Source organism: Crassostrea angulata, chromosome 8, assembly GCF_025612915.1.
Source record: "Crassostrea angulata isolate pt1a10 chromosome 8, ASM2561291v2, whole genome shotgun sequence".
NCBI classification, from domain to species: Eukaryota; Metazoa; Mollusca; class Bivalvia; order Ostreida; family Ostreidae; genus Magallana; species Magallana angulata.
The window spans coordinates 3967091-3980588 of record NC_069118.1 but is presented as its reverse complement, the minus strand read 5'-3'; the positions used below and the strand labels follow the sequence as shown (position 1 = coordinate 3980588).

Sequence of the window (13498 nt, the reverse complement as noted above, 5' to 3'; positions counted from 1 at the left end):
GCGAACAACGGAAAGCTGTAACAAAGGCAGGAAAGCATACTTCGCAATACGGAACGACCTGTCTCATAATACAAACCCTCTAACTCTTGTTGGACTCTACCAAAAAATAGTATTACCTACTGTATTGTATGGATGTGAACTGTGGAACAATTTAAAGCAAACAGATTTACAAGTTTTAAATAAATTTCAACATTTCGTGATAAAAGTACGAAAGACGAATAGGGCCACTTAAAAAATATTTTTATCTCGTAATTACGAGAAAAGATCTCGTTATTACGAGTTAATTATCTCGTTATTACGAGAAAAGATCTCGTAATTACGAGAAAAGATCTCGTAATTACGAGTTAATTATCTCGTTATTACGAGTTAATTATCTCGTAATAACGAGAAAAGATCTCGTAATTACGAGAAAAGATCTCGTTATTATGAGTTATTTATCTCGTAATTACGAGAAAAGATCTCGTAATTACGAGAAAAGATCTCGTTATTACGAGAAAAGATCTCGTTATTACGAGTTAATTATCTCGTAATTACGAGAAAAGATCTGTTTTTGAAATGGCGCGTTTCATTATTCTATTCTTTTTATATAAAGTGTATGAACCTCTGCAATGTCTATTAATATACACTTACTTAGCACATGTGATCATCGTTTAAAACGCATAATTTGATATAATATCGGACCAAGCAGGTTTAAAGAAATTTCAGAAGAATTAGCAAAGCAAATTGATTAAAAAATTCATTGAACTATATGTCAATAATTAAGAAGGATACGTGGTTTTTTTTCAGACTCCAAAATGTTTATATAAAATCAATTATTTTCAATATACATGTAGGTTGTGTGTGAACATATAAAACACAAATTCGGGTAAATCCTGTGTATCCATATCCATGACTGAAATTATATAGTCATTAAAGTGATCTGTAACTAATAAAACTGTGTTTTTACGACTATAGGACTACCTGGTATTTACTTCGGAGTGGGATTGTAATATATATATAAGTTGAATAGAAAAATTACATAAAGTTCTTTCCTTTTATTAATACCAGATGTCAAATCCAATCATTTTGATATGTAAAAATTTATGAATAATGATCGTTGGTATTTTTAAATATTGATCAAAATTGAATCAACGTTTCTAGAATGAAAAAGATAGACTTAAAGTGTGATCAAGTCGAATTCTTTTTCAGAAACGCACCATTTTATATAGATCTTTTCTGGTAATAACGAGATCTTTTCTCGTAATAACGAGAAAATTAACTCGTAATAACGAGAAAATTATCTCGTAATAACGAGATCTTTTCTCGTAATAACGAGAAAATTATCTCGTAATAACGAGATCTTTTCTCGTAATTACGAGATCTTTTCTCGTAATTACGAGATAACTAACTCGTAATAACGAGATCTTTTCTCGTAATAACGAGATAATTAACTCGTAATAAAGAAATCTTTTCTCGTAATTACGAGATTAAAATATTTTTTTATGTGGCCCTATTCGGTATAAAAGACATCCAAGGTCTAAAAAACTCAACAAGGTCAGACATGTGTGAGAGTATGCTTGGGCTACATCCCATCGTTTCGGAAATAGATAAAAGAAAATTAGCCTTTTTGGAAAACTGTGCAAGCTTGATATTAACTGTCTGACGAAAAATATTTTCTTACTTAGATTATGTGACCTTTTACAGGACGGCATCAAACCATTTTCCGGATTTCTAAAGGATATTTACGAAATTCTAGCCAAATATAATTTACTTCAATATTTACATTTATTTCTCGAAGCTGGCAAATTCCCTGAAAAAAGGATTGGAAAATTATAGTTAAAAAGTCGATTGATTCATAATCACCATACTGAGGAATGGAGAAATCGCACGGAAAATGATCCAGACTTCCGAATGTTTAAAGTTTGTCACAATACAGTCTCTCCTATCAGACTCTGGAAATTTGAATTTTCATTTGATGAAATTATTTATTAGATTACTGTCGAAACTCTGGACCATTCCACCCGTGTATATAGACCAAAACTGCAGAATATGTCAATGCACTTACAGCAACCAATTTCAGCATGCTGTATTGGGGTGTCCATCCACAGCTTTTGTTAGGGATTCGTTTTACAACAGTTTAATCAATAATTTTGATGTCCATTTATATGTAGAGCTTTCACAGCTAAGAGATGAAGTTTTATACTATATTTTGCTCGGGGGATTTGAACCCACAACATTATTAGATAAAGAAAACAAAAAAAAATTTATCTGCAGTTGCGCAAAATTTGTATGTAGTGCATCAGCATGCTACAATAGAGCTCTATTATTCTTAGAGCAAATGTAACAATTTATAAATATTTTCCTTACTATATATGTATATACGTTGTCTTCACAATTATTTCCTATTTTTGTACGATTGACTGTTCTTCTTTATATATTGTAATTTACAACATGAAATCTCCGCAAGGGGGAAATAAAGATTGAATGAATGAATGAATGAGGTGGTCAAATACGTTGGGGCATGATCGAATATATCATAAAGCCCTCCGGGGTTCATATAATTAATATTTGATCAGCTCTGACCATTTTTGAACGCCTCATATGCTCAAAGAATGATTACTTATTGCTGAGTTATACCCCGGTCTTGAGAGATTTCAAACACATCTTATATATCTATTTTGTATTATTTTTGTAGTTTTAATGTCTTGTTTAAACAAAATGTGAGATTTTTTGCATTTGGAAGTAATAAATAATTTAAGGTAGTCTATGTGCCATTTTTGTTTGGGCTTTGTTTTTTTTTTACAGATGTTTTTAAGTAATATTCTAAAGCTTTTAAAACAACCTGATTATTAACCATAGGACCATTCATTGTTTTACACAGTATACATCCGGCGGTGTGTAAAGATTGTGATACGTCACACGTTTTGTCTGACAATTTAAAGTCCGTTCGTATTTGTTCTTGTTTGAACATCTATAGTATTAACATTGAAGTTTTAATCATTTTAATATTTGGGACACAAACCCAGTTACGAATAACGGCAAAATGGCTACCTTTTGTGAAGCTGGATTTGTTGCTCTTCTATTTTCCTGTTGTGAGTAAAATGGCTGAATAATATTAATTTTCATAATACCTAGTAAATTTTGCACATGTGCCTTTACTTTTGATTGTGAAACAGGCAAAATTTTAGGTATGAAAATAGTTTTGTCTGGAATATTTTTAAAGAATGATTATCACATTCTAAATTTATAATGTGGATATGCATACACATTTTACCGTATAAAAGCTATCTATCATGCTGAAAATTTTGTAATTATGCGTACCATGTAAAATAAAAATGTCAAGCTATGTTGCATTTAGCCAGATCACAAAGGAATTATCAATTATACAAACAAAATCATTAAATATCTAGAATGTCCTGATAATATCTATTATCAATAGGATATCATGATACAGCGATATTAACATCTACTGAGTATTTTCTCTATTTCTTAAGAGAACCAATTGTCATTTATTACACAATCGAAGCTGACAGGACAGAAACCTAAACAATCCAGTTCTAACTACAATCAGTCAATTAGTCAATCATCAATATAGTAGAAACCTTCAGCAACCTAAAGAAAACTAAAATTCCCATATAAGACGACTTGGCTATTTCTTTTATGTAAAGCACTGATGTATATCAATAATAACACGGGCTGTGCATTTTTCCGCCTTGTCTGTATCTTCATATCCTGCATGAATCACCAAAGCAAGCATTTTATTGTATTATTATATATTAATATATTATTATTCAGTACTGCAGTTTATTGGTGCAGAGACATACTGCTACTACAGATATTACTACAGGAAATACTACTGCTACTATTATATGGAGAGGTAGGTACTCATAAAAACTTATTGATATTTATCATAAAGTAGTTTGTCAGAAAAAAAAATAAATAGCGATGATGTCGAGCTTTAGTAAGGTACATATATTTACCGCAAGTTGGGTTTTCATTTTGTGCGACACTTTGATTTACATTTTTGAATCACTTTTTTTAACCTCTTGCAGCGACTCTGTGGGAGGAATTGTAGCGGGGTCGATTGCCTTAGTAATTATCATAGTGGTGGTCAGTGTCGTGGTCAGGGCCAAGCATAGACAGTCAGTGGTGACGCCCATCTCGTCAGGGGGCGCTCACATCAGTACAGTCAACACAAATATCAACACAAACATACACGGTGAGTATTCCGTCACATTATCTATTTTGGAAAATGGAATTGCTTATTTTGTGTGGAACAAACAGTACGAAGGCTTTGATTGAAGCGATCTGATTAAAATCAGCTGTTCTGATACGGTAAGTATTACAACAACTGATTTTAATCAGCAAATGTCCTGTAAAGAATATTGGCTTGCTATATTTTCCATTATGAAGCTAAATATTAATTTGACTATTTGATTTAATCTGATTTAATCATAATTTATGTGTAAGTTACACACAAAGTATTATATCAGCATATGTTTTGGCACCAAAATAAATCTTAATAAAATGCAGCCCTATTTGAATTAAGTAGTTTTGTGCTGGGTGATGTTAATATTTACCGGTAACTGATCAACTGGACTAATGGACAATATATAGTTTGATATTTTTCCCATTCTGTGTTGTAGTTCCTCCACCCCCACACCCAGGATACGGTCCCCCGCAGCCTATGGAAGGGTACATGCCTCACCCCAACCAACCGATGTACCACGGGGGAAACCCTGCGTATCCCCCCGGGCACTACTGATAACTCTCCTGTGGAGGGTGAAAGGGGATAACGGTCCACAGACAAATGAAATAGATAAATTGTTTACTGCAATCAACACGTATTGAATATTGTACATAGCGTTTAAAACAGTGGATTTCAAAATCATATCATTTCACCTTAACTATAACTTGGAAATAGCGTATTTTAAAAAAATGATATTTCATCATTTTACCTTATAGTTTTGGAACAAAAGTACCTGAGCATGCGTAGACAATGTATAATTACATTACATTTGTGAAGTGTCTTTGTAAGGATGTTCCTTTTCCTTCGTCTTTGGATTTTAGCACTTCTCCTTATACGTAAGTGATAGGAATAAAATTATGTACAGCATATGCTGGTCATGTAAGCAGATCTATATATAGACTGTAGTGAAATTTTATATGGGCAAATGTAAGTACTACAATGTTCTGACAATTTATTGCATACAAAAGCTATTACATTATACCAAATTATATAAGTATGCCTAGTTAAAACACTCCACAAAATCATTCAGTATGCAAAATTGCAATTGCATATAATTTTCATGGGTTTTTTTATTTATATATTTATTGAGTTTTTCTTGATGTTAATTTTTTTTTATAGTCTATATATTGTTTATTGATATTAAATGAGCAAAGTACACCTTTGTTTTCTATTTACAATATACTGCTGTTCTACTTCCACTACACCAAGTTTGATATTCACTGGCCTAAAACCAACTGTTACACTTGCATATCCTTACTGGATGCTCGCAACGTTCCATTATAATTAGATTACCTGAATGTCCTGTGCGCACCTGTAAAGGAGGATGGTTTTGCCTTTTGCTTTGTCCTGTTCGACCATCCTGAAAAACTAGTATCTGTTGATTATCAACTTGTTTGTCTAATTGTAGATCTTGTTTGTCTAATTGTAGATCTTGTTTGTCTAATTGTAGATATTGTTTGTCTGATTGTAGATCTTGTTTGTCTAATTGTAGATCTTGTTTGTCTAATTGTAGATCTTGTTTGTCTAATTGTAGATCTTGCACCTCTTTTGTTGGTTGAGTTTCTGAAAAATGTACCAGAGCCCGACATCACAAAAATGTTTGAATCACTACACTTTAATTAGTTCTCAAATAACGCCAATCTTTGAAAGTAAATTGCATAAATTTGACAATGCTGGGGGCTGGACTTGAAGAAAGTTGTTGTCTGCTTCTTAATCGCTAATCTTCTGTACTGCTGCAACGGCAGCCATTTATATGGTGAATTGTGTTTCGTCAATCTCGCAGCATTTCATAAAAAAAAAGAATCAATGAATAAATGTGTAGGGCCTTATGATATCAATTATCATTAAATTCACATGCCAAAATATATATGTATATGCGTTTCATTATAGATATATATTAAAAGCAAATATGAGTGTCGACATTATGAGAAGAAGTAGCATATCATAAAATACGTTTTTGAAAAGGAACATTTTGTAATTTTGTGGGACAGCGTAAAGAAATAATTTGAAACCAAACATTGAATTCCCCTACGACAAATTATTTATCCAAACTAGTACCTAGTAAATATGAATGATAATTATTGTATGTTCACATTTTGTTGCTATCTTTTAAAATGTTACATTTTGGTGATTTTTTTCCAAATAAAGGCAGATATATTAAAAAAACTGTTGAGAAAACAGTTTGATTGAAATGATTTTACACAGATAATCACCGCACATGCTCCCAGCTAACGTTCAAATCTGAGAGATTTATTCCGCGATAACAATATGACCCTATGATGACTTAAATGCATGCGCAGATCTAGAGCCCCCCCCCCCCCCCCCCCCCCCCGAAAATTCAAATTTCTAAAATTACTGAAAATATGTCTCGGACCCCTCCCCACTGAAACCTGAAAACTTGAATATACCCGAACCCCTGATTTTTTTAATGGCTCCGCACATGAAATATTTCAGAACAGAATAATTAATATGGTTCGTTTACGAGAAAATTTTGCGTACACATCTGATAAGTACTTTAGAAAAAAAAGGGATAAGGTCATTGCCTTTATATACAGTTTCAAATTGATAAATTACATTGTATTATGCACGGTCCACATTGATAGAGAGGTTCTCGTGGTTTTAAATCACGATGACTGTTTAATTTTGTTTAAAACAATTATTGTGATAGATTGTTATCATATAAAGTTTAAATGGAGTAGGCCGTCACTAATGCTTGTATCGGTGAACCGTGGAAAATTCAACAAAGAGGACGGGTCTGTCGCATCACAAACCGAAGGTCTGTTATCTGAATTGTTTTTTTAATTAACCCATTGATTATTAACGCCGTTGACGGAAGATTATTCACTCATTGCATAATACTGATATTTACTTAATACAGGAGGCTGTCGATTTTTTTAGTCGCAATACAGTAAGTATTTTATATATTCTATTCATTTTAATCTTGCTTCATGTTTTTTTTTTCCTCCAACAGGCCTGTTTCTGGCAAAAAAAAAATGTTGGTGTGTAAATGGTGTATATGTGCTAGAAGTACAAATACAGAGAATATACTTGATGGTCTTTTATCAATCTGAGAATTATATTTTGAACATACAAATTGTACTTCAATTTAATTAAAAAAATATTGATTAAAACATAAAACAAACATCGCGCGTAGATAGATTTACGCAAAATAAATTACTCATTTTGCAACGTCAATGGCATAAGTCCAAAATATCTGACGTTTTCCTGGCCTTTTAAACGATTTAGCGAGTAAAATATTGAAATCGTTAAAAAAGACAGGAAAACGCCAGATATTTCGGAATACAAGATACATGTACATATAAGTATGCTGTCTTAACACATCAAGCTATTCAAAAATTTACTGTGTATTGAAAAACCATATGATATGTCACAGAAGAAAAAAAAAAGAATCGTAACAAAATTGCTATGTATATATATAGCCGCACGTGCATGTTTTAACAAAATTTTAAAACCAGGTGCTATTCTAACATATCTTTAGTTATTTGTTTTTGTAGGTTTTCTGTCACTCATGAGGACTAAGTGTGACTACCGTTTTCCCTTTAGTTAAAATTGCTTCATTTAACCATGGTGGAGTAAGTAAATGTTTATATTATTTACAAGAGTTTCAAAAAATGATATGAAATGTATCTGCAGTTTTTCTTTACATAACAGTGTAAGTATGTAAGTAATTCTGATCTTATAAAAGTCATATTTTTGAAAAAAGGAAACAAGGATTACTCATGTATTCTAGTATATATAGAAAAAGTCGTTAAATACGGACACGAATATTGCGAAATCTCGGATATAGCGAAGTTTTTTGAGTCCCCGGATAAATTCTTAGCAAAACTTTGCAAAATTTTACGGTTATAGCGAATTTGGATAAAACTGCTTTGCGAATATTGCTTTAGAGTCCCGTAGAGGTGAATAATGATGAAGTTAAAAACCTTTTATTATTCATAATTTTAAAGAAAAATGCATTACCGTTTAACATAATAGTTAGAATGAATTTAAATTTTCCTAAATTCTTCAATTAACAATTCGTTTATCAAAAGTTTCAAATTTTTAATCTAAGCCTCAATTTGCAAAATCTGAAGTCTATTGAAAGAAAATATGTATAAAGTGAATTCGTAAAAGTTATTATTACGAATTCGTTGTACGGATATATTGATTTCCGAATATAGCAAAGTAAATCCATTGGTCCCTGGGACTTCGCTATAACCGAGTTTTACTATATCCTAGAACCCCGAAATGTTTTATTAGAATTGAGTATTTTGTGTTAATCTGGAAAACAATTATTCATGAAAATGTCACTATAGTTGCAAATGCTATCAATATTTAAATTGGCGATAAAAACTGAAAACTTTTATGTCCATGAACAATGAAATCTGACAACCCCCCCCCTTTCAACCCCCCCCCCCCCAACAACAATCAAAAACAAAAACAAAACAAGAAAACTGCCAATGCTTCTGAACTGAGTTTTCTTTTTATAAATTCATATGTAATTTCCTTCTTAACGCGTATTTTTAATTTAAATTATATCTTTGTACTGCAGAAGCAAAAAACAAACAAACAAACAAAATAATGCAAAGCAAAAAAAAAAAAAACACCAAAAACCCAGCAAATCATTAATCAATGTCATCGTTTTTTTTTCATTACACATCTTTTTGTCACAATTTAAGTTTTGTTAAGGAAAGAGTTTTCTTGTTATTCTTCTTCTGATAGGAAATTTATTAAATTTTTAAACAGTAAAACAGATCATTCATGTATAACCAAATGATTCTATCAGTTTAATCAAATTTGACCTCCTTTTTGCATAAAGGTTAGTTAGGTCAAGGTCACTACCTTTTTATCTCAATAAAGGATGATAAAAATAAAGCTAGATCTTTGCAGTTATGTTGACGTCTGTTCAAGATATGAAGATTCTTCAATGAAATGATAGCTAATCAAAATGTCTATCAGCTTATACTACTAAATTGGAATAGATACTGGAATTAAAATTGATTTTGCTGAGCCTGCATTTCCTCTAATTTTCTTAAAATTTTAAGATATTTTGATTATTATTTTATGCTTCAAATATTTCTGATATTTCTGATTTTTAGGTATTATAAAGACTTTATATACAGATATAAATTGACAGAAAAGCTAATATATTGACCACCTAATAAGAGAGGAAAATTGATTTTAGTGATTTTTTTTCACACGAATCAATGTATAGAATGTGCGCTTTAAAAAGCTTTCAAAAGTAATTTGATAGGAAAATCTTATTTTTAAAACAGTTTCTGAAATCCAAGTATCATATGATTAGAATACATTTGTTTAAAATCCAACATTAATATTATTGTTTTTAAAATGCTAAAACAGCTAGACTCATTAATTTACAGTAATTCTGAATAGCGAAACAATTCATATTTTCATACGCCAATACTCCGCCAAAATTTAGTCCTTGTTAGATTCTAAACATTGATTACTATTTCTATGCTAAGTTTTATGAAAGTAAATAAGAAAGAAAAATATACTATTTTAATTTCCTTTCACAATTATTCATGGACAAGAAATCAAAGTTACATTTGACAAGTTGCAAACAAGAAAAGACTTCTTCCTCAACATTGTTTTTCAACAAGTTGCTATTTACAAAGGGAAATAGAACTTATTCCATTACATATAATACATAACAATGGTGTCCTTCATTTCATCCGTTACTTATTGTTCTATACAGTAATAATTAGCAATAAATATAATTTCTCATTTATTAAACGTGCTTTCTTTTGCAATATAACACATGATGATATATGTGGTACCTAGGGGTGACCGTTGCATGTATTCCAATGAGACCCCTGGGATATCATTGGGTATTAATTTCTATTTTATTGGGGTATCCTTGGAGTTTCTTGTGGGTACCTAGGAGTGACCCTTGGATTTAAATGAGACCCCTGGGGTATAATTAGTTATCACTTTCTATCATTGAGGTATCCTATGGGTTCCTTGGGGGTATCATTGCTGTTCCTAGGGGTGCCCCTTGAATCCAAATGAGACTCATGTTGTTATCAGTGTCTATCATTAATGTATGTTTGGGGTTCTTTGGGGTTAAAAGACGTTCCTTTGATATTTAACTTTATTACTGCAATACATATAATACGATTTGATGTCATTCTCTTCCACAGCCCTAGGATCGGGGCCATAGTGGTCGGGGTCACAGCTGTCCTAGTGATAGGTATCCTGGTCGTGTATGTCATCAAAGCAAACCTTAAACGGTCACGTGCAATTAGTGTTAGACCAGTCACCAAGGTCCACTACTCCAAGGGACAGACCAGTGGTCACGTGTCCATCATTCACTTGTCTGATGGCCACGGCGGTAATCCGAGTATGTATGTATTTGTTTTGTTTGTCAGACATTAATTAAACGTTTGGAATATACATTTGCCAATCGATTTTTGAATTACTCTTTGTCATTATAAACACATTGCAAAAGCGTATGTTTAAGAAGTTAATCAATAGTCAACTCATTCAGGTATTGTTTATCGTGAAGTAAGAACCAAAAACAAACAAAATATAAAAATTAGGGAAATATGATTTGCTGGAGGCGAGTAATCAGGTTAAGCTTTAGGTATCAAGAAATATAAAAAAACCCAGGTTCATCATTCAAATTTTGCAATTTTTTTCTTTTATTCAGATTCATATCTTCCTACCCCTAGCTCAATGTGACTGGGTTCCCAGTGTGACTACAGGGGACCTAGATGTCCGTCGCCTGTATTGGTGTGTTCAAACCCAGGAACCATCCCGCTTTCTCCCTGGGACAAATTTCCTTTCACAGAAAACCATCCAGAGTGGCTAATATTGCTAATTTATACGTGCCATCTTCCCTGAATCTATCATATGCATCTAATTGTCAAAAATTGGTTATAATATCAAGAAATTGAATCCTTAGATAAATAAATTGCTGTTTTGCTGTTGTCATATGTATATATAACTATTACATCTATCAGTTTACTTACAAGTGTGCAATCTTTTGAGTTATCCGTTGTGTAATACATGTATATAAAGTTTTTACGTTAAGTTTGTAGTGTTTTGTTGAGTTTTGTTATCCACTTAACATTTACTAAATGAAAAAAAAAAGTTACTTTTAAAAAATTATATTCGAATATGCTTTTTCTTTTTGGCTGTAGTTATATATAGTATTTGGTCATTTGTGTGAAGATTTTGTATTTGTCAGCCGCCGTTATAATAACCAAGGCCAAATATTGAGGTCAAAGGTCGAATATTATAATGTCATCGACATATCCTTAAATTTTTGGGGGGGAAAACATTTGAAAGGCAATTTTCTTCATTTTGACATACCGGGTATATCAATCTTTGTTTCACGTAAATTAATGTTGTGGAATTCTGCAGCTATGTATGTTCTTTTTTTCATTAAAAAATGTTCCAATAAATCGGCATCACTGTAATACCTGTTTACTGAATTTTAGTACCAAATAGGTTTACAAGCAGCATCAAAAGCATTTTTATACACACCTATAAAGAGTATGAATGTTAATTGTTCGATTTCACTGTCATTTTACATAAGTATGAAATGTTAAATTTCAAATCATATTCGGAGCAAAAAATGTTCAAAGAGATATTTTATTTTAGAACAAACAATCAAAGTTTCAAAATACTTTAATATAAGGAAAATATTGAGAAGGAATAACATTTTTATTATGCAAAGAGTTTGCAATTTCATGACTTATATGAAGAGACTTTTAATATTCATCTACAAACGTCACGATCTTTTTTTTTTATTATTGTCATTTATTTTATCATTATTTGGCAAATTGTGTAGGTTGATCAGGACTACAAACTTTCATAATTATATAAATGTCCATTTTTCTTAACTTATCAATATATTGATAGATCTAGAAGGTATTTTGTTGAGCATCCAGCCTCTTTTAAAAGTATTACAATTCTTTTTGCATAAAGAGATTTTCGACAGATCAGTGTATGAGTCATGTGATTAGCCGGGCCTGCAATGTCCTAAATAGTTGTGAAGTTCTCCAGGGTCCGGCACACAAATCAATCCGTGGGCGCACGGGCACTGCTCGGACGCGTGCTGCACGTAGCAGACGTCATTCTCTACCAACAGAGGGGCGCAGTAGCTGGACACTCTTCGATGACGTAATCCTAATACGTCATAGAGTCCTCGTTTGCCAAAGTCATTCCATATATGAAGACAACACTCGTTCGCCCCGCATTCAGGATGACATTTGTACCAATCCAGGTTTTGTGATTCGACAAGATGAATGCAAATCTGCAGCGAAATAGTCAAATATAAGTCAAGAGAGTCATATACACTTGACTAGTTTAGCAGCTATCATAGTTTTAGTGCTTAAACAATTAATTAAATGTACCACGCAGTCATCAATAATCTTTAAAAAAAAAACCGCGACTTCATAAGCTTTCCAGGTTCCGTTAGAATATATTGGTTTTTTAAATTTACGTATATGTAAATATATATTTTGTATTCGTTGATGAATTTATTTATACAATAGATACGACATAAAACATAACATTAAGTTTAATATAACATAAGAACAGCTGTCCTATATTCAGTACACAAAAGAGTTAAGGAATATGTATCTAATGCTGATTCTAGGTGTAGTATAAATGTTTGCTTATTGGAGATGGAAACACTTACCACCAGGATAATGATAGCCAACGTTGGTCTTTGGATTGTCATGAAGATATCAGTATATTCGACCCTCCAGTGTGCAGTACACAGAATGAAGTTCTGATAAGATTGTCACTGGAGAAATTACACAAAAATGATAGGACAATGGTGTCATTATATTTATACTTAGATCTGACTTTTATCTCGGGATTTTCCAGACTTATGTAGAGTGGTGGAATTAGGCAATAACTATTTCAATTTGATCGGTCTTACAATTTCAGTTTAAGGTTAATACAATGTACTACCCAAGGTAATTATCTAGTATATCTAGTAAAAGTTCTGGTGATATATCTATTGTAATGTCATAAAGAATCACAATTTGACATTTTAAACTTAAGATTTTTACACATCCGATTAGATTTACTGCAAAAAAGATGTTTTCAAAAAAGAGTATAGAACAAATAACTATTCCAGAAAATCTGCAAGGAATCCGGATAGATTCAACTGATATTTTGGACCTCACTTTCTTATCTGATTTTCATCAGTTGAAGATAAGTTTTTATCGAACGCATTTTACACCTGCCCAAATAAACCTTATTTTATCAAACTATAGGGTTTTCGTTCGAAAA

General features: G+C 31.9%; 2 protein-coding genes across 2 annotated transcripts; one reads left to right on the top strand and one right to left on the bottom strand.

Annotated features, from left to right (window-relative positions):
* The first annotated feature begins 2861 nt into the window (after nt 1–2861).
* LOC128158986 (uncharacterized) lies at nt 2862–11286 on the top strand. The gene is made up of 7 exons (XM_052822009.1): nt 2862–3071; nt 3775–3856; nt 4032–4198; nt 4626–7004; nt 7107–7136; nt 10390–10593; nt 10899–11286. Exons 1-4 carry the CDS (start codon nt 3023–3025, stop codon nt 4742–4744), a joined length of 417 nt encoding a protein of 138 aa, XP_052677969.1. The 5' UTR covers nt 2862–3022; the 3' UTR covers nt 4745–7004; nt 7107–7136; nt 10390–10593; nt 10899–11286.
* Nucleotides 11287–11863: 577 nt separating this feature from the next.
* On the bottom strand, nt 11864–13052 carry LOC128158988 (uncharacterized). The gene is made up of 2 exons (XM_052822010.1): nt 12897–13052; nt 11864–12509 (listed from the first exon to the last, which is right to left on the bottom strand). The coding sequence occupies exons 1-2, from the start codon at nt 12936–12938 to the stop codon at nt 12216–12218; spliced, it is 336 nt and encodes a 111-aa protein (XP_052677970.1). The 5' UTR covers nt 12939–13052; the 3' UTR covers nt 11864–12215.
* Between the last annotated feature and the right edge of the window lie 446 nt (nt 13053–13498).